We start from the raw sequence: 20,213 nt of genomic DNA, 5'->3' as shown, positions 1-20,213 counted from the left end.
CCTGACTGCACATTCTTTAGACCTAACTAGAAGTATCTTTATTTCTCTCCATCTACTCTTTCACATGCCTGCACTAGTGACAGACCAAATACACTTTCTATTTCACCTGGAGATACTTCTGCCATATCCTCCTTTATTATATTCATTCCCAGTATTCCTTCCCTTATATCTGTAGATATAAACTCATTTCCATCTTGTACTGATGACTCTGCTACTTTATTCTTGCATATTTCTTGCTTGATATTCTGGTCTACTTTATCTTCATTTAACCCTTCTACAATGAAGAATCTGTGCGTCCCCAAAGACTTCTTTTTATACTGCACTGTACACTCCATGTATGCTGTGCATGAGATAGGTCTATTCATTATGTCTATGAGCGTGTATGTGTGATTCTTTATCTTAAGAGAGCCTGTCTTAGTAGCCAGTTTATTGTATACGTGCCACCCTACTATGTTTATATCTGATCCAGTGCTGTGTCTTCCTTTAACTGAGTGCCCTGCTAGTGATAATTCTATGAATATTCTCGTACAATCTGAATTTAATCCATTACTATTTGCAACGGTAAACATTGTGCTTTTCTGTCTCTTGTGCTTCTGGACTGAGTTGCAGACCTCTGGGATATGTCCTTTTTTGTTACAGAAGGTACAGAATGAGATATACTTAAGACTATTACTATTTGTCTTACATCCTTCTTTCTCAATTCTTTCCATGTCTATTTCTGTGCTAATACTGATCAATAGGTCAGTGTCTGGGGTACCTTCATCTAATTGCGCATATTTATCGTGAATTCCCTTCCTTCTAAGTAGTTTTACAACGGCATGCCATGGGACTCGGTCCTTTAAGACATCATAAGACAGGGTTATGGCCCATGTGCGCATATCATGGAAGTCAAAGCAAAAGGGTATGTGCCATATCTTAGACAGATTATATTGGTCCAGAATGTCTATGAGTTTTGGTAAAACATCTTCTATCCATTTTGCATCTTTTTCTGTCTGAAGGGACTGCAAGAGTATGGTTATCCTGGGAATAATTGGAGCATAAGAGTTATCTCTTCTGCATATAATTGCCCTTTGGAAATATGCTAGTTTTTCGCATGGTGTAGAAATATGCCAGGCAGGGTTTGCTTCTATCTGCTTCTCCTTCTGCATAAACTCTGCATAGTTTTCTTGAAGAGTGAATATTTGAAGTTCTTTAATCAGGCTGTCAGCCCATTCCTTATGTATCCTCTTCAAGGCACCCATGCTTATCTTAGTAGGAAGTAAGGAATTCTTGTTCATTTGCTGAGACGGCATCTCATCACACACCCCATTCCTCATCATATAAATAAAGATTTAATTCCATATAAAGATAATTATGGTGGAAATTATCATTAAGGGATGCTTTGTTGTCAGCACAAAGGTCTTTCATAAAATATAAAAATATCCCTGACAGTTGAAGTAATCACACTCCACCAAGACCACTGAAATATCAAAATTAAAAGCACATTATTATGTCACATTATATCAATAGACTAAAATAAGTGCCTAGTAGCAATGTAAACAAGTGCCTAGAAGGCACTACTTCTCATTTAAATTATTATTAACCAGGATCTCAAATATACTTCATATGACTAGACTAAACTAGACTAAACTTATAGTTCTATTAGGCATGGAGTAAGTATATGGTTAAATTTAAGTGAATCTCTCTAAATATACTAAATATACAGCAGAGAATATACCCAATATACAATTTACAGCAGAGACTAGACTAAATTTACTAAATTATACAACAGAGAATATAATGAATATAGACTAAATTTACAGCAGACTAAATACAATTAAATTTATTAAATATACAGTAGAGCATAGACTAAATATATAATTTACAACAAAGTATAGACTAAATAGACTAAATTCTTCACTATGAATCTGAATTTATTTACAGTAGAGACTAGACTAAACTTACAATTTACAACAGAGAATATACCTAATATACAGCAGAGTATATACTAAATATACTCAATATACAGTAGAGACTAAACTTACAATTTATAACAGAGAATATACTCAATATACTAAATATACAATAGAGTATAGACTAAATTATACACTATCCATGAATCTGAATATTTTCACCCTGAATATATCCAATACCCAATATCCAATACACAGCAGAGAATGTCTAACTGACTTCTCAGAATTACCAATCTAAATAATATCATATAAGCAGTGCCAGGTTAGTTATTTTTATTTTACTCTCTAGACACATGATAACTCAATCTAGCCCTTACCTTTTTAAGTACTTTTTCATATGCTATCATCTTCTTCCCTGCTGCTTTCCTTTATATTTGCATTCATGCCCTCCTCAGAGTATGCTGAGTGACTATGCTTTGCGTTGTATTGGTCGCTGCTCTCATCATAAGAAGCATCTTTCCTGTGGGTGTCTTTGGTACTTTTATTTCTGGTCTTGTTTACTGTAGGCCTTCTAGTACTATGCTCTGCACTTCCATGCTCTCTCTCTTTGTTGCTGCTTAATAGCACTGCTATTTTATCTATTTCCTCCTTCTCTGCAGCTGAAAATATGAATCCTGTTGGCTTGTACCCTAGCAAGGCATGTGCCAGGAAGTAAGGTGTTTTACCAGGGTTTGGCTGTATATCACGCAGTATTAAGTCAGGTGGAGTGTATCCTTTGCCTCCTGCCATGTGCTTGCTACTGATTTTTTCTTCCAATTCTTCAATTCTCTCAAGTACCATCCTGTCCTCTGGTGAGATTGTCATTGCCTCTTCGTATATTTCAAGTGCAATATGTATGGTGCTTTCAAATTGCTCATGAACTGCCCCTAAGTTATACACTGCCTCAACATATCCTGGATTATGCTTCCTTGCCTCTTTAAAGGCCCTCATTGCATCTTCGTACTGTAGGAGGTTGAAGTAAAGTATGCCCAAACTGTTCCAGTATATGTGATTCTGACTGTCTTGCTTTAGTGCACAGTGGTAGCACCTGTATGCTTCCTCGTAGTTCTCCAATTTCTGTTCTGCTCTGGCAAGCAAGTACCAAGAGAAGGCAGAGAGTGCTTCTGCATGGTGCGTCTTTAATACGTCCTTTGCTACTTCCCAGTTTCTCTCTTTATAATACAGCCATGCCAGTAGCATAGCTGCCTTTTCGTGCTTTGGGTTCAGCTGACAAACTCCCTTAAGAATATCTACAGCCTCTGACTCCCTGCCTTGCAGTTCATTCGCATGTGCTATTTGTATTAGAACATCATCCTTAGTGGGAAAGTGACTCTTTGATGAGATATTATGCAGTAGATACTCAAAGCAATCCATTGCTGCTGTCAATGCGCCTTTCTTTTTGTATGTTACACCAAGCCTAAAATATACTTCTGGAATATATTCTGACATATGGTCAATCTTAATGGATGCAGCATATGCTTCTTCTGCAATCTGCAAATTATTCATTCTCTCATAGAATACTCCTACTCCGTACCACAGAAATCCCTTTTTTTCTTTTATTTGGGATGCATGCTTAGAAACCATTTTGTACCATGCAAGGCTCTCCAGGAATCTGTCTAGCATGAGGTAGCAATATGCTATATTTATGGCTACACTTATGTCTTCTCCTTGGTGCAATTTGTACAACCGCAAAAATACATCTAGTGCTTTGTTGAAGTCTCTTCTTCTTCTGTATATTGGGCCTAGCATGGACAGGGCATCCCTTGAGAGTGGGTTATTGGAAAGGGCCTTCTCATACGCGAATGTAATATTTTTCTCCATGTTGCACTCTCTGAATAGGTTGGCCATTGCAATCCAAGATGCCTCGTTGTCCAGAAGGAGCCTAGTGTATAAGTCCATTGGTGGTCTCTTTGGCATCTGTGGAACTTTATCCATTCCAGGTAATTCTTTCCATGTGCTTTCTGGTAGACTAATTTTAGTATCGTTGTCCATTCCAGATATAAAACTTTTTATTAAAAAACTTCTTTATGATCATATTATAGCATGGGGGTTCCTTTCAAAAATTAATTTTACAAAATTTGGGTAAATTAAGCATAAAATAGCATGGAATAGACTAATAAGTATTAGGTGAATCGAAGGAATATAAGAATTAAGTGCATATTGGTGCAGAATGAGTGAGGGTCCAGAAGGAGAAACAGTCCTGCACGAAAAGTCATTTTGAGACCATGCCAATGGAGCCAGCTATTTGATAGACTATAGAATGGAGCTATCCAAATGTCTGGCAATTTGTTATATTTAAAATGAAATTAAGATCGCATAAATGCAAGTGCATTCGTAAATGAAGTCTCCAATAAAAAATCATAAAAAACATTCAAGGACCAGAGTGCCAGAGTGCATACAAATTGAAATTGAAGAATACGGTCAGAGTGGCCCGGTGTATACGTGTATAGCCCGTGTATATATGGGTTATAATGTGAAATAGTCAGTATTGTATTGTATGAGTTTATAATTTATATAATAGAATTATAATAGAATTACAATAGAATATGACAGTAAAAATAATGAAAGTGTATGAATGAGTGTATCCATTGAGTGTGTCCATTAGTAGTCTATTAATGGAATCACTTAATATATTTTATAATTGATGAAATTATACTGTATTTGCACTTGTATTGATACTCTTAACACTCTTAGTACTCTTAACACTCTTAATAACTTGAATATTTTTGGTCAAGACAGTCCATTTAAATATTCTTATATGAGGATATTTTAGAATAATAGTTCTGTATATGTATAACCCTAATATTACTGGTTATATTAGACTGTGTGTATATAATTATAATAACCTTAGGGTTCTTGCATATTAAAGAGTGCTTGTATTAAAGAAATTTAAATTTTATCCAAAGGATTTCCTAAATTCGGGTTATAGCCAGAATTAGTCTGGACTTCTCAAAAGGACCCAACTATATTTATTATAGTGCTAATAATATACGCCTTCTAATATATCACTATTTTCTTTAAATAATATTTCTGTAAGAATTGTCTAGTATATTAGTATACGTATAGACCAGGTACTTCATAGGGTGAATTACTCTGATGATTTAGTGAACACTTCATAAAGGAACTTTCTTAGTGCACCCATCCAGGACCTGAATGAATATTCTGAAGGTGTCTCTGTCTTCTTTTCACTTAAAATAGTCTTGTGGTTTCTTAAATTTAAAGAATTCTGGTTATTCGGTTATATTCGGTTATATTTTAGTATGTCCTTTAATAGTGCATATAAATATATTCGGGTTATATCGGGTTAATCTGTGTGAATATATGCATGTGTATATTCTTAATATAATTTCTTACTAATTAATATACTAATTTACTATTTGAAATAATTTAGAATAGAATAACTGCTAATTAGAAGCACATAATGAAATATACTTTATAATTCACTAGAGACAAATTAGTATTATCTAGTGCTAATATTACAATAGAATGAGAAATATTTACAATAAACCCTTTCTGGTCATTTGAATATTTTTGACAGCTGCCTCTAGAGTACTAGACTCTCTTAGTGTTTTATATTTTTATTAGATTGAATTTTAGTTTAAATTCTGGCAGTCATTGGATTATTTTGGATACTCATGGGGCTACAAGGCAAATATTCATTAGAAATCTATGAAGGTGATAATTTATTACAATTACAATTTCAGAATGGAAATATTCTTGTAGTAATTAGTGTATATTCTTATTGACTTAGGCATATGGCTAGTTATCAAGTGAGTATTTTTGTCATATACTTGAATATCTTTGGTGACTGTGTCTATTTTATTCATTTTAGATATATTTCTTACTATTACTACTATTACTGCTTCTATTAATATTCTTTTAGACTTATTGGTCTTCTAGTATACGAATTTCTGAAAATATTTTGGAGAGTGAAAGTTGAAAAACTCATTGAGCCATAAATTAATAATGAAATATTTACTACAGTTATAATTAAGCTATTCTATGCCCAGAAGTATCTTCATATATTATTATCTGTAGTATAGGCTATTTACTATAAGTCTCTTTAGGTTATTAGAATATAACTTGAGAAAACCTAGTATAAATATGTCTAATTCTGGTTATTCTGGTTATAATAAGTACTTTTCTGTTGTAGAATGCATGGATATTTATGTACTAATGGATTATCTATTTATCTGTCATTATAATTGATATATCTTAGTCTATTCCTTAATGAAAGCATATTTATGTACTTTATTATTTTAAAACACATTCTGAAGGCTTTCAGTTTATCATAATATGATGAAATATTTATAAAATTAAAGTTATTTAGTACAGAATTAAACCACAGAAATATTTAAGAGAACCAGAATACTCTAATATAAGTATACATTAACCCATAAATAGTACTCTATAACAGAGTATATTAAATTATATTTATATACTGTAGTACTATTATCTTGCTAGTCTGGTCTCTCTAGTTCTATTATTACTGACGTGTTCAATAGGGGGCGACAAGATAGTCTGGAGATAGTAGTCTAGAATAGAGAGTGTAGTTGTCAAGGATGTTTTATTTTTGTAATCCTGCGGTTGGTGACTTTGACCTTTTGTATACGTGTTGGATGTACTTCTTACTGTTGACATATTCCGCCCTTTCAGTATTGTTTTTAATATTACAGTCAGTCTCTGATGTACTCTTGTGGCTTCAGAATAATGAAAGTGGTATTTTTACCACAATTACTGCTGTCTTTCTATGATTAAAACACTAAGATATAACCCGAACCCGAATATAACCCGAATATTCCCAGAATTAATTCTATTAAATCCACTAAGCAAGACAATCCGAAGATAATTTAAGAAAGAAAAGTCAATTTGAATTCACTGCATAAAGAGATCCTAGTGCAATATATTCAACTATATTATAGACTTATTTTTATTGTACTAGCAAAGACTAAGATAGACCTAATTATCAGATACTAACAAAGAGATCTTTGTGTATTCAACTATTCCCTCTGGTGTTGGATTCAGAAGAGACAAAGTTGCATCAACTTCTTCTTCAGAGAGACCTTCTGGGCCTGCCTGCAGTATACTCTTTACTACTCCTATTGGAATCTTCCCTGTCTTATTTATGTCGTACGCCTGGAAGGCACTAAGTACGTCATCCTTTGATAAGAGTGGAAATGCATCTTCCTCAGTCATTGTTTTTATCTCTCCTACAGTATATGCATCCTTTTCGTATGGCAGGACTGCCTGAATTTCCTGTTCATTCACAATATATCCTAGAGTCTGCAGTAGAGGCAATATATTCTGTCTTTTTACATATTCTTGTTCTGTCTCATCCATGAATATTTCAAAGACTTGCTGTAGGGTTGTATCCATGAGTGAATTAAATAAAAATTTATGGAATTTGAGTTGTCTCTGGGATTAATTTGACAAAAATTTAAGAAAGATGACTGGCTGCAGGGAAATAGACCTAGCCATATACTTTATAGGGAAAAGTATGAATATATCCAGAAGAATTATAAAAGTACTTCTAAAGATGCATAATAAGAAGATTCTAAGAGTATCATGTGAAATAAAGAGGGTTATATGTAAGTGCTATGAAATAATGGTACCAAGCATAAATTGCAGAAGCAGAATAGTTAAAGAGACAGATGGAATTTACATGTGGAGAGAGTGTTTTTCATGTGGGGCAAAGGATAAAATGAGAGTCTCTGCAAAGAAAAGATTTTCCAATGGAAGAAAAAGAAGAGAAAAAAAGACTCTCAAAGAAGGAGAAGAAAGAGCTGAAGTACCAGAGGCTGAAGGAAAAATATAAAGAGAAAAAAACAAAGAGAACAAAAAGAAAGAAGGCCCCAGAGAATCAAGTTAGGTCAAACTACAGAATATGGATAGAAGTACTAGGGGGTTCTGACCTAATGACAGACAAAGAGATGAGAAGTCTATGCGAGCAAATAAGATATGTCTATGCAGCAAACAGAGTAGCACAAAATCCAGTGAATTTAACTGTAGGAAATTCAACCCTTCTTAATGGATATCTTAGGCAGGACATAGAGAACTGGACGAACATTCAGTTCAGAAGCAAGTCAATTCAGGACATCACTAAGGATAAGGTAGTGCGGGAGGAAGAAGGTGTTAAGATGACAGGAGAAGGTGTTAAGGTGGCAGGAGAAAGTATTGAAGAGAGTCTTAAACCAGAAAGTGCTAAGGTGACAGAAGAAATTGCAGAATATAAGGCAGCACGAGAAGAAGCAGAAGGTGTTGAAGAGAGTCTTAAACCAGAAAGTACTAAGAACCATGAGATGCCAGAAAATAATCCAGAAAGTGATAAACCAGAAAGTACTAAGAACCATGATAATCCCGAAAAGGTAGAAACCAAAGACCCCTTGGATGACAGCATAGATGATTCTGTGGATATTTCAGATATAGTAGTACTAACAGCAGATGCAGAGGAAGAATTAACTGAAATGGAAGAAGGAACAATCTATGTGATAGGTGGTCTAGTTGACAGAAATAGACACAAAGGATACACAGAGAGAAGATTCAAAGAATCATTCCGTACTGCAAGACTCCCAATAGAGAAGAAACTTAATTCATCTACAGTCCTAAGCACACTGCACGTATTCAATATTCTTCTATCATACACCCAGACCCAGGACTGGAATGCAGCCATAGAAGAACACCTGCCCATGCGAAAACAAGTCAAGCCAGAGCCAGCAGCAGAGACAAACTCAGACAAAGTGGAAGAGACAAAGCACAGCAAGGAATAATCAGAATATAACCCGAATAATAAATAGAATATTAATACGACCTCATTTCACTACTTCATTTCTTCCTGAACACTCCCAGTCTACCTATAGACCAAGAATACACCAAGATAATCTGCACATTAATACTTTTATACTTGGGTACTTGGGTACTTAGTAATTTCAAGTAGATTTAGTCATAAGGTATCTACACTTCACATCTTCACTAAATAGACTGTACAATCAATTAGATTATTTACTTCACAGATGCATTTTCACTACAACTCCACTACAAATAAACTTTACAATCAATTAGATCATCCACCCCATAAACCTCACTACAACCTCACTACAACCTCACTACAACCTCACTACAAATAAACCTCACTACAAATAAACCTCACTACAAATAAACCTCACTTTCACTTCACCCCAAATAAACTTCACTACAACCCCATCCCAAATACGCCCCAATACTATTAATTCCTTCTACTACTCACTCTCTTAATCATATTTACATTGTATTTAGAGTATTCCCATATACTAAGCTACTACTTGATTTAAATTTACTATTAATTTTAATAAAATTTGAACCCCTGCCCCAGGAAAATGAGAGAGATACTTTCAATCCACGTCGGACAGGGTGGAATACAAATGGGAAATGCAAATTGGGAATTATATTGCCTAGAACACGGAATATTACCAAATGGTCAAGTTGACCCAAATTCAAATAAGTCAATTGAGTCTGCATCTTCATTCTTTTCAGAGACAAGCACAGGGAATATGGTACCACGTGCCCTTATGGTGGATTTAGAGCCAGGTGTAATTGACTCAATAAAGGCAAGTGAATACAAGGATTTATACCATCCCTCACAGCTTATATCAGGAAAAGAAGACGCAGCAAATAACTATGCAAGAGGACATTACACCGTAGGAAAGAGTATAATTGAACCAGCAATTGAACAGATAAGAAGATTAGTTGATAATTGTGATTCTCTTCAAGGATTCTTTATCTTCCATTCATTTGGTGGAGGAACAGGATCTGGTCTAGGAACACTTATCATGGAGAGACTCTCCCAGATATACGAGAAAAAGAGTAAGTTGGAATTTGCCATCTACCCAGCACCACAGGTCTCTAACTCAGTCGTAGAACCATATAACTCTGTGCTTACAACGCACATGACCCTGGAGCACTCAAATTGCTCCTTCCTTGTGGATAATGAAGCCATATACGATATGTGTAAGGGTCTTGGTATTACTAGACCAGATTATGTCGATCTAAACCGAGTTATTGCACAGGTAGTCAGCTCTATTACAGCATCCCTAAGGTTCCCAGGCTCTTTGAACGTAGACCTGGCTGAGTTCCAGACAAATCTAGTGCCCTACCCCAGGATACACTTCCCTTTGATTGCATACTCGCCCATGGTCTCTGCTGTAAATGCATCCCACGAGCAACTGAGTGTAACAGAGATAGCAACTGCATGCTTTGAGCCTCAGAACCAGCTCGTGAAGTGCGACACCAGACAAGGAAAGTACATCGCATGCTGCCTTCTCTTCAGAGGAGACATCAACACAAAGGACGTGAATATTGCAACAGGAATCATAAAGAGCAAGAAAGGAGACAGGTTTGTTGAGTGGTGCCCAACAGGATTCAAGATAGGAATCAATAATGAACCACCCACATCCCTCCCAGGAGGAGCACTGCCCCCGTTAAAGAGAGCAGTCTGCGCCCTCAGCAACACAACAGCAATCGTTGAAGCATGGAAGAGACTTAACTCTAAGTTTGACCTCATGTACAGCAAGCGGGCATTTGTCCACTGGTACGTAGGAGAGGGAATGGAGGAAGGAGAATTCAGTGAAGCAAGAGAAGACTTGGCTACGCTTGAAGCAGACTACCACGACCTTTCTGGTGAAATGATTATTGGTTAATAAACAGTTGGGATTTCATTATTTTTCTGCTTGAAATATTTTTTTATTTCTGCCTCCCTGCAATGGCAAATATAACATCTGAGAACAAAGTGGTCGTATTGACCGTAAACCTGTGGAAACTTGTAAAGGGATGCTCCCAGAAGAGGTGGGCAGACTGTGCAGTCAGAAACTTGAAGAAACTCATTAAGAAACAATTCCGCACTGAAATGGATGTCAAGATAGATATGGACCTCAACAAAGCCATCTGGGCCAGAGGAAAGAAGAATCTTCCCACTAGAATTAGAGTGGAAATAGGAAAGAGACCATCCTTCAAGGACAACGCAAAGACAGAAATGTTCGTCAAGCACGTGCACGTTCCTGAGTTCAAGGGACTGCAGACAGAAAGCTTCGTTGCACAGATGGACCAATAAATTAGGTATTCTACATTAACTGATCTATTCATTCAAGTTGCCATCACCAAAGAGCATTTAATTCTTCTTTGTGCTGGTTCTTGTTCTTCTGGTGTCTTGTGCTTTCTTCTCTTTACATTGACTCTTTCAAGTGCAGATTTTTCTTCTGAGAGAAAACTCTCTGGTATTTTCCTTTGGGATACTCTATATTCTAGGGTACTTATCCTAATTTATGTGCATATTACTATACTAGGTCCTTTTATATTCACACCCATGGAATTTCATGGAATTTTTATTTTCTGATTTTTGGAGAAAGACAGTTCTTGTGCTGCAGGGAGTGAATATTTCGGGTTATATATATTCGGGTCATATTCGGGTCATATTCGGGTCTGAAGTGAGGAAACTTTTACTAGGCAAATACTACTAGGCAACATATAATAGACAAGGAATAATAGGCTAGACATAATAGACAAATACTCAACTTCTACTAAATAACTTAAAATATTCAACTTTTTAAAGTACTCAAATAGACAACTTCTACTAGACAACTTCAATTAGAAAACTTCTTTAAATACTCAACACATAGTAGACAACTTCAAATGCTCAACTTCTACTAGACAACTTTTTAAAGTACTCAAATAGACAACTTCTTCTACTAGACAGCTTCTACTAGAAAACTTTAAATAGACAAGACATAATAGACAAATACTCAACCTCTTCTACTAGACAACTTCAATTAGAAAACTTCAAATACTCAAATACTCAAATTCTACTAGACAACTTCAAATAGACAACTTCTTCTACTAGAAAACTTCAAATCTACTGTGTTATAACCCGTTATAAATTCATCTAGAAGATAAAACCACTAAATCACACTGTAATCCTAGTAAATATAATATAAACATGTAGAAAGAATATTCTAAAAGTTAAAAGTACATATGGGCTTGAATAATTTATAAGAAATGCAGTCCATGTGAATGAGATATAATGGAATACTCTAAATATGAAGATATCCTTATAAATATTCAATAAACATAATATTCATGCAGGATATAGGGTTAATCAACAGAGAGACATCAAAGACATTTGGTGGATATTTCTTTGGTATGTGTACTCTTAGCATAATATACACATTAGTGTCTGTTATTACACTTAGACAAAATTACTACAGTACAAATAGCTATGGTCACCAAGATGAACTATTTACAATTATATTCGAAACAATCTCAAATATTATCTTTAAGTCTTTTGTTGACCTACAAGCCATAATATACTTTATTGTCACTGGATCTATCTCTTTCTTCTATGTATACATTGGTATGCAATGTGCCCGTCTAATTAGATATGCCATTGTAGAAGCATTTACAATCCCAAATATAAATATAATCCTGTACTTTTTGTATATTATATCAAATATTCTTAGGATAGCCATTAATATCAAATGGGCTACAAGTACAAAATACTATTTCTATCAAAGAATGTGCAGTGTCTCAAATAATAATATTTCATCTGGTGTGACGTACTATTCTGTCTATTTTATGCTAGAAGGGTGTGCCCTACTAATTACAAATAGATGTATATTCAATTCATTCTTGTACATATATACATATAAGTATACGTCTGATACGGATATCATAAATAATTTGTGGGTTGGGATTACTTCATGTTTCTGTTGGTATTTCTTATGGATCACAAAGCAAAATAACCAGAAGAAGTGGTACATGAGGATATTCTTTCTAGTTAATATTGCACGGTTTGTCTTTATATATTTGACATCTGGTGAAAGAAGGTATATTCTTAATACTTATTACAGGGATATGACAGTCTCTGAGAGAATGTATTCAATTGTAAATTCACGCACTGAGAACAAAGTGAATAATAGACGGTTAGGCTTGAATATAGTAGATAATTTGGAGAACTTTTTTGTTGACCTTATATTCAATATATATTTTGTATGGTATAGCATCCTACTGTACAAGCACCCACAGAGTGACTGTTTGTTCCGGGTGAAGGCCAGGTCATCCATCTCTAATTACAGAGAATCAGATGACCAGGAGGTGTAAATATTTTGGGGTGTATCGAGATATTTTGGGGTTATATTGGAGTATTTTGGAGTATATTGGATATAACGTATATATTGGATATAATATGAGATATAGTGTTGAAATAATTTTGAGATATAGCGTATATAATGTTGAAATATTTTGAGATATAACGTATATATTGGATATAACGTATATAATGTTGAAATATTTCGAGATATAATGAGAATAAATATGATTATTCGTTATATTTGAATCCGTTATATTTGGTTGTCTATTGTAAAATTAAATAAAGGACTGCTGTGCATGAAGCTACTGTCTGAAATATCTTGAATACCCTTAATTATCTAGCAATAATAAACTTATTTATGCCCTATCTAGTGTACATGTATCTTATCTATTTATATTTCTTCTCGTTGTATTTTCTTAATTCTTTCTCTCTTAAATATTCTTATTTGAATGAATTTATCATGGGCTAAATTCAGGTTATCCTGTGAAGTAGACATAAATAATTATGCAGACTTATAAAATATCTAGAATGCCTTAGTCTAATATATATGCACATATACACTCCTGCCTCTAAACCCTACTAGATATATTTGTAAAGTACATAAATACTTTAGACTATAGTTTTAACTTGCAGGAGTGAAAATTCTAGTGCATGAACAAGTGCTCATTTATAAGCTGAATGGGTCGTATATACAGTAGAATTAGCATATATTCAAATAATTGCAGTTAAAGTGACTATGTACTGATTCATATACTGTGATACCCAGGGATAATACGGTCTCAGGACATGAATATTTAGAGATATTTTCACCCAAGAGTATAGAAGTACAAGGGAATATAACCCAAATATACACTCAGAGACTGTAAAATGCTTATTTATTTATGCTACTTTATCCACTCAGACCTCTTTCTGTCCAGTGCTGTTAATCCACATTCTTCATAGTCTTCCTTAGTGATCATAAGTGTACTGGCAGTCCCAAGTGAGCCTAAGATTGATCCTCCAAAGAAGGTTCCAAACTCTCTTCTGTCATTATTCACCTTTATCCTGGCATTTGGATACATTTCCATAAGATCAGCCTGCAGTCTCTCTGTTATCCCAGGAATCAAAGAACCACCACCTGACAGCATTATATTCCCAAGAAGCATATCATAATGGTCTAAGTCAACTGTATCCATGGTGGTTTTTATCATTTCTAATAGTCCCATTGGCTCAATAACCCCAGCCATTTGCTTCAGTGGATCAAGTCTCTCCATTGTCCTTCCAGTCTTCTCAAAAAGAAGTTCTGGTATTATATTTCTCTCTGAAAATATTCTTGTACTGAAGCCAGTTGCAAATTCATAGTACTTTGGTTGGCAGTGACCAATGAAGGAAATTGACTCTTTAAAGCACTTTGCAACACCCATCTCAAGAGGTACCTTACTTTCCTCTGAGAGAATTGAATATGAAGGCTTTTCCTTGTAGATTGGCATCTGCTCAAATGAAACTCGTGTTCTCTCTTGAATTGCCACTGGTGGAACAAGAAGATCTGTCTTTAGTTCTGCTGACTTATTTTTTAGAAGACTATGGGCAGCCTTAGTCAGACTATCCCCACCACATGTACTCTTAATACCACCACTCAAGCAATATCCATCAATAACTGAGATAACTTGTGTACTTCCCCCACATAGTCTCACCATAAGACCAGAGCTCTTTCCATAACTAAAGCAATCTGCAACAGCCCCATTAATAAACAGTGTACCAGAAGCCAAAGTAGTCTCCATTATATGCGAGAATGCATTCTTCCTGGCTTCTTTTGATGTGAATGGATCTTCAATGTTAATCAATGGAATAGTCTCAAGGTCATCTGTGAGTTCTTCTAATGTGGCAGTAAGTGCTTCTTCTAGAGTCTTTTCACCTCTTTTCTCAAAAATAGAAGGAACTTCTCCTCCTGCATAGCCTGCCTTACACGTCTCATGTCCTATGTCAGCCACATGCACTGTTATGTCTCCCACGGTATACATAATAAAATTATGGTAAAGTTTTATTTATACTTCATATACCATAGACTTGACTTACAAAGGATGGTGGCTATTGCAGGATTTCATAGAATAGTGTAGATATGTAGATATATCTCATGGGGTATATGTAGATATGTGTAGATATTGTGATAAATTGCAGTGAAATTTACATGTTTTGTAAATATTGGGAAGAATATATAGTGAAGAAATATAGAGAGAATATATATAGAAGAAATATTGGGAATATATAGTGAATATATAGTATTGGTCAGGAATAGAGTATAAAATGAATATATTGTGAAGAAATACCAAGTAAATATGTATGAAAATACAACTATAAACGTGTAAATATATACATATAATACTCTCTATCACTAGTAAGTACCACTAGATGTATTATTTCTTTAGTAGAAGTTTTTATGTTTATGCTCTACAGCAGAACAATAAAAAAATACCTGAATAGAACAATACCTGAATAGAATATATAGTGAAGAGAATAATACCTGAAGAGAAAAAGCAGTAGACTTAGTACTATTTTATTCATAGTATATAATATACAAAATATATTAGGTCTTAGTCTATGACTCTATGACTATTTTAGCTGTTATTTATTTGGTAGAATAATTTTTTTTGAATGTCTGTGATCAAGCGTATGGAGAAAACAAATGCCTTCTTAATGTATAAGGATGCTGATGAATTATCTAATTTTGATGTGGAGAGAATGTATGGATATACTCTTCCTTGCGTATTTAAAGATGGATGGGACTTTCCTGACTCAAAACAATGCTATGCAAGAGTGTCATTTGACCATGATTCGGCTATTGCTGATATAAAGCAAGCCTTACTTAAGACATGCGAATTAGTCTACTTTGGAAAGAATGACTTAATTCCTTTACTGCAAAATGCTTTAATCAGGAATATCTACATAGATATAAAAGATATGCCTGATTACTGCAACACAGACTCTTTCAAGGAGATTATTAACCTATTCATAGAGAAGAATACGATGATTTATCTATCAGAGAATGACCATCCTATCTATAGAACCATGCGTACTACAAAGAACCAGTTTATTGAGTGTCTGGAGGACATACTTGGGTCTGTAAAAATACAGTCTCTATTGGATACTATAGAGAATAAGATGAATAGATGGTGCAGTTACACAAATGAGAATCATAAAGGAAATCTGTACTACTTCATGACATATAAGGCAGCCAGCCTAGCAGAAAAACTATTTGTCTCCATATACAAGGAGAGCATAGTAATTCCTATTCTGTGCAAATTTGTGCAGCACTTAAAGAGTGAAGGGTTTGTGACAAGTGAAATTAATATGTATGAGAAGAGAAGGGATGGGGTGTATAATATAGATTATGCACTTAGTCTATTTATGAGTCATAGATGGAGTCTACTGGCACATACTGAGAAGGAACAGTTGGAAAATGAAGAAAATATGTCTAATTACGACAAGCAAATGATTGTAAATCTTTATGAAAACTTTCGTGTTGTAAATGAGGTTATCCAAGTTATCCAGGATATACTTGATGAAGACAGTAGCTACAAGGAGTATGAAGCACAATTATCAGCTGCCTTGCCATCACCCAAGGTGAAGGGAAGTGCAAAATTACCTTACAATGTTAAGTCTCAGAAGAAATTAATTCTTGCTAGGCTAAAGAAGTTTTTGCATGAGAATGAAATAGATGAGGATATTGCTGAATATATTAAGGCCAGAGTAAATCTCTATATAAGCATTATATTAGACCACAACAGAGTCACTCCTATTAAGAGTAAAAAGAGCATGGTTTCACGTGCTCTTATAGGCGCAGCTGGTCTTGCCACTAGTATATTTACATTGAAAACTCTCCGTGATTCAGTCTTTAATAATAATGAAGAGATGGGTACCTCAAGGTCTTCATCTATTTACTACTGCGAAAACCCTATGGACCATATTAAATAGATTTTTTGGGTGAAAAAAGGCATCTTGCAACTCGTATGCCAGTAGGCATAAAGCCAGAAAGTAGCAAATATGTGCTTATTCTCTTAAGTCAAAGGCTTTTATTAATATAAATGGGTCTTTTGTTCTATGCACATATAATTATTTTTCTTTGCTGATGTCTTGCTGGAAGCACTTTGATGTAAAAAGCTACAATCCTTCTAGAAGCACAGAAGAAGTGCTGAACTTATTCTTATGGATTTATCTACTCTTAATAAAAGTCAACAATAGAACTATTCTTTTGGTTTAGATATTTTTACAGTATATTTAGTCTATTATAATGAAAATATAACTACACAGTGAGTCATAGTTATTAAACTTAGACTAAATTTCACTGCTAAAAAGCCTTTTCCCTACATATATACCTTCATATAGTACTGGTCTCTTGGATGCTTATGCAGTTAGTGCTTTATTTTTGGGACTATATTCTTTAGAGTTGATTTTAATAGGATTAAAATATTCAGTAGTAGATATAATAGAATGCACTCTTCTGCTTCTCTTATTATGCAAGTTGCATCTGTGCATAGTAAGGCACTAGATGTATTTATTAGAAGCCATATAATCTATATTTCCGCATGTTTTATATAACTTTGTTTAAATTTAACCATACACACAGCATCTAAGTGGGCTGGTATAACTTGCATATGTATTATTATGCATATGCCATTGTTCACTTGCTGTGTGTGCATGCCATTTATGTAGGGTTCTTTATCTACGTATATTTTCATATTTTCTAGTGCTACTCCAAAAATATAAAGTGTCTATACTGTAGTATATATATGTAAAAAATGAAAGGTTACTGCACACAAAGAAGAAAAAGATCAAAAAAATAGAAAATAAAATAACAGTCCCATAGACATACACTAGACACATTGGGCTATCTGAATAAAAGAACCAGTCAGTATGAGTAGAAAGGTATAATATTCGTCTTTCAATACATTTTGGTGTTAAATTATTTAACACCTTCTGTACGTTGCAAAGCAGTTATCTTGTGCAAGAGTGAAGTATACAGAAGAAGCAAACCTAGCAAAGAGAAATGGCCCTGCAGAAAGTTAAAGAAGCAGTCAAAAGGGACTTTAATATAAACGGGTTATATATAATATGCTATAAAGTAAATATATAACCAGAATTTCATTATTATAACTAGTAGAAGGTTATAACTAGTAGAGGGTTCAATTGAATGAAGAAATTTGATATGTCCAAACGAGATAATATTTCAGCCAAGATATAGTAATATAAACCTCTAATAGGGATATTTGTCAAGGGGGTATTATTCTTATCACATACTAGAATATCTTCGGTTACTGTGATTTTTTGTCTCTCTAAGGACAATTTTCAGTTGTCTTAATATTTTCACACTATTTACTACAGTGACCTTCTCATATACAAAGAATCTTCATCCAAGTGTAAATATGGACTCTTGCAGTCTCAGAATAATCTTGTGAGATTGTCGACTAGAAGGCTAAAGATGAAATTCATTTTAAGTTAAACTTCTACTAGTAGAGAGACTGACAACAGAAAATAAAACAGGATTATTAGTCTAATTTTAAGCAAGAAGACATAAGCAGACAAATAGTACAAGAAATATACTTGAATATATTCCAATATAACCCGATATAACCCATATCAAATAGATATAATATAATTATTCACTACCATAGACATACTAAAACTAGTTACAGCAGCACATAAAGAATTCTTTAGGAGTAAATAAAACTGTATTTCATTCAGAATATACAGACAGTTGAGATAGTTCTATTCCCAAGGGACAATAAATATGGAATCTCCATACATTCTGTTCCCCTGGATTACTATCCAGAATATTTTATTTTAGCTTAAGCCAGTTGAAATCTTCAATGGAAGCTACAAATTTTTTTATGTCTTTAATACACTCGCTCATAAGGGCGCCCAGAAAAATATCTGAGTGGATTGGGCTGGGGGCAAGTACCCCTATATATATGGATTTCCAGGCAACAACTCCAACAGACCCAAGGGTAGTCAGTGCAATGATTCCGTATTTCAAAGAAAAGTTTGGAAATTCGCACAGTCGAACCCACCAGTTTGGATGGAATGCAGAGAGGGCAGTAGAAGACGCAAGAGAGAAAGTTGCCTCGATAATACACGCAGATGCAAAGGAGATTATATTTACTAGTGGAGCCACAGAAAGCAACAATATAGCGATAAAAGGAATTGCAAGATTCCTTAAGCAAGACATGAGTGAAAAACCGCACATCATCACAACAAAAATAGAGCATAAGAGTGTCCTGGAGACATGCAGAGACCTAGAAGAAGAAGGCTTTGATGTAACATATCTCTCTGTGAATAAGAATGGCCTAATAAATATAGAGGACCTAAAGGCAGCAATTAGACCGCAGACAGTTCTTGCGAGTATCATAGCAGTGAATAATGAAATAGGAACAATATCCCCATTGAAGGAGATTGGGAAAATATGCAAGGAAAACAATGTATTCTTCCATACAGATGCAGCACAGGCAGTTGGAAAAATACCAATAGACGTTAAAGATATGAATATATCACTAATGAGCATATCAGGACACAAAATATACGGGCCCATGGGAATAGGTGCATTGTATGTCACAAGAGACAGGCCCAGACCAAGAATACAGCCATTATTCAGTGGAGGTGGCCAAGAGAGAGGCATGCGCAGTGGAACTCTTCCAACGGCTTTGGTTGCAGGCCTAGGGAAGGCATGCGAAATAGCACAGAGAGACATGGAGAAAGACAACAAGAAAATAAAAGAACTTTCACAGCAGCTAATAAAAGGACTGATCAAGGAGATCCCAGATATAAAGAGAAATGGAGACGTAAGTGGATACCCAGGCTGCATAAATATATCATTCCCGTATGTGGAAGGAGAGTCTCTTATTATGGCCCTTCCAAATATTGCTATAAGCAGTGGGAGTGCATGTACATCTGCATCACTTGAGCCATCCTACGTATTAAAGTCCCTTGGTGTAGAGGATGACCTAGCACATTCCTCTTTGCGATTTGGAATAGGACGGTTTACAACAAAGTCAGATATTAAGAGCGTAGTAAAGGAAGTTGTAAAAAAGGTGAAGAAACTAAGAGAACTCTCGCCTCTATTCGAAATGGCACAAGAAGGGATAGACTTAAACACAATAAATTGGAATGCCCATTGAGTGCAAGGATACAGTATTCTT

The 20,213-nt window shown here is 34.8% G+C and overlaps 10 protein-coding genes across 10 annotated transcripts; 6 read left to right on the top strand and 4 right to left on the bottom strand.

Moving 5' to 3' along the window:
• Positions 1–38: 38 nt before the first annotated feature.
• NESG_01624 (uncharacterized protein) lies at positions 39–1,316 on the bottom strand (the record flags this gene model as incomplete). Its single annotated transcript, XM_053049251.1, has 1 exon — positions 39–1,316. The coding sequence occupies one exon, from the start codon at positions 1,314–1,316 to the stop codon at positions 39–41; it is 1,278 nt and encodes a 425-aa protein (XP_052904201.1).
• Positions 1,317–2,285: 969 nt separating this feature from the next.
• On the bottom strand, positions 2,286–3,923 carry NESG_01623 (uncharacterized protein; the record flags this gene model as incomplete). The annotated part of the gene is made up of 1 exon (XM_053049250.1): positions 2,286–3,923. The coding sequence occupies one exon, from the start codon at positions 3,921–3,923 to the stop codon at positions 2,286–2,288; it is 1,638 nt and encodes a 545-aa protein (XP_052904200.1).
• Positions 3,924–6,890: 2,967 nt separating this feature from the next.
• NESG_01622 (uncharacterized protein) lies at positions 6,891–7,307 on the bottom strand (the record flags this gene model as incomplete). Its single annotated transcript, XM_053049249.1, has 1 exon — positions 6,891–7,307. The coding sequence occupies one exon, from the start codon at positions 7,305–7,307 to the stop codon at positions 6,891–6,893; it is 417 nt and encodes a 138-aa protein (XP_052904199.1).
• Positions 7,308–7,663: 356 nt separating this feature from the next.
• Positions 7,664–8,698, top strand: NESG_01621 (uncharacterized protein; the record flags this gene model as incomplete). Its single annotated transcript, XM_053049248.1, has 1 exon — positions 7,664–8,698. The coding sequence occupies one exon, from the start codon at positions 7,664–7,666 to the stop codon at positions 8,696–8,698; it is 1,035 nt and encodes a 344-aa protein (XP_052904198.1).
• A 585-nt stretch (positions 8,699–9,283) lies between these two features.
• On the top strand, positions 9,284–10,603 carry NESG_01620 (tubulin alpha chain; the record flags this gene model as incomplete). Its single annotated transcript, XM_053049247.1, has 1 exon — positions 9,284–10,603. The coding sequence occupies one exon, from the start codon at positions 9,284–9,286 to the stop codon at positions 10,601–10,603; it is 1,320 nt and encodes a 439-aa protein (XP_052904197.1).
• A 62-nt stretch (positions 10,604–10,665) lies between these two features.
• Positions 10,666–11,013, top strand: NESG_01619 (uncharacterized protein; the record flags this gene model as incomplete). The annotated part of the gene is made up of 1 exon (XM_053049246.1): positions 10,666–11,013. One exon carries the CDS (start codon positions 10,666–10,668, stop codon positions 11,011–11,013), a length of 348 nt encoding a protein of 115 aa, XP_052904196.1.
• A 1,022-nt stretch (positions 11,014–12,035) lies between these two features.
• Positions 12,036–13,055, top strand: NESG_01618 (uncharacterized protein; the record flags this gene model as incomplete). Its single annotated transcript, XM_053049245.1, has 1 exon — positions 12,036–13,055. The coding sequence occupies one exon, from the start codon at positions 12,036–12,038 to the stop codon at positions 13,053–13,055; it is 1,020 nt and encodes a 339-aa protein (XP_052904195.1).
• An 873-nt stretch (positions 13,056–13,928) lies between these two features.
• Positions 13,929–15,044, bottom strand: NESG_01617 (uncharacterized protein; the record flags this gene model as incomplete). Its single annotated transcript, XM_053049244.1, has 1 exon — positions 13,929–15,044. The coding sequence occupies one exon, from the start codon at positions 15,042–15,044 to the stop codon at positions 13,929–13,931; it is 1,116 nt and encodes a 371-aa protein (XP_052904194.1).
• A 631-nt stretch (positions 15,045–15,675) lies between these two features.
• On the top strand, positions 15,676–16,995 carry NESG_01616 (uncharacterized protein; the record flags this gene model as incomplete). The annotated part of the gene is made up of 1 exon (XM_053049243.1): positions 15,676–16,995. One exon carries the CDS (start codon positions 15,676–15,678, stop codon positions 16,993–16,995), a length of 1,320 nt encoding a protein of 439 aa, XP_052904193.1.
• Positions 16,996–18,908: 1,913 nt separating this feature from the next.
• NESG_01615 (uncharacterized protein) lies at positions 18,909–20,192 on the top strand (the record flags this gene model as incomplete). The annotated part of the gene is made up of 1 exon (XM_053049242.1): positions 18,909–20,192. The coding sequence occupies one exon, from the start codon at positions 18,909–18,911 to the stop codon at positions 20,190–20,192; it is 1,284 nt and encodes a 427-aa protein (XP_052904192.1).
• Positions 20,193–20,213: the final 21 nt, after the last annotated feature.

This window comes from Nematocida ausubeli (assembly GCF_000738915.1).
Source record: "Nematocida ausubeli strain ERTm6 chromosome Unknown supercont2.4, whole genome shotgun sequence".
NCBI lineage: Eukaryota > Fungi > Microsporidia > Nematocida > Nematocida ausubeli.
Note: the sequence above shows the minus strand (reverse complement) of the source record. Positions and strands in the feature narration are given on the sequence as shown.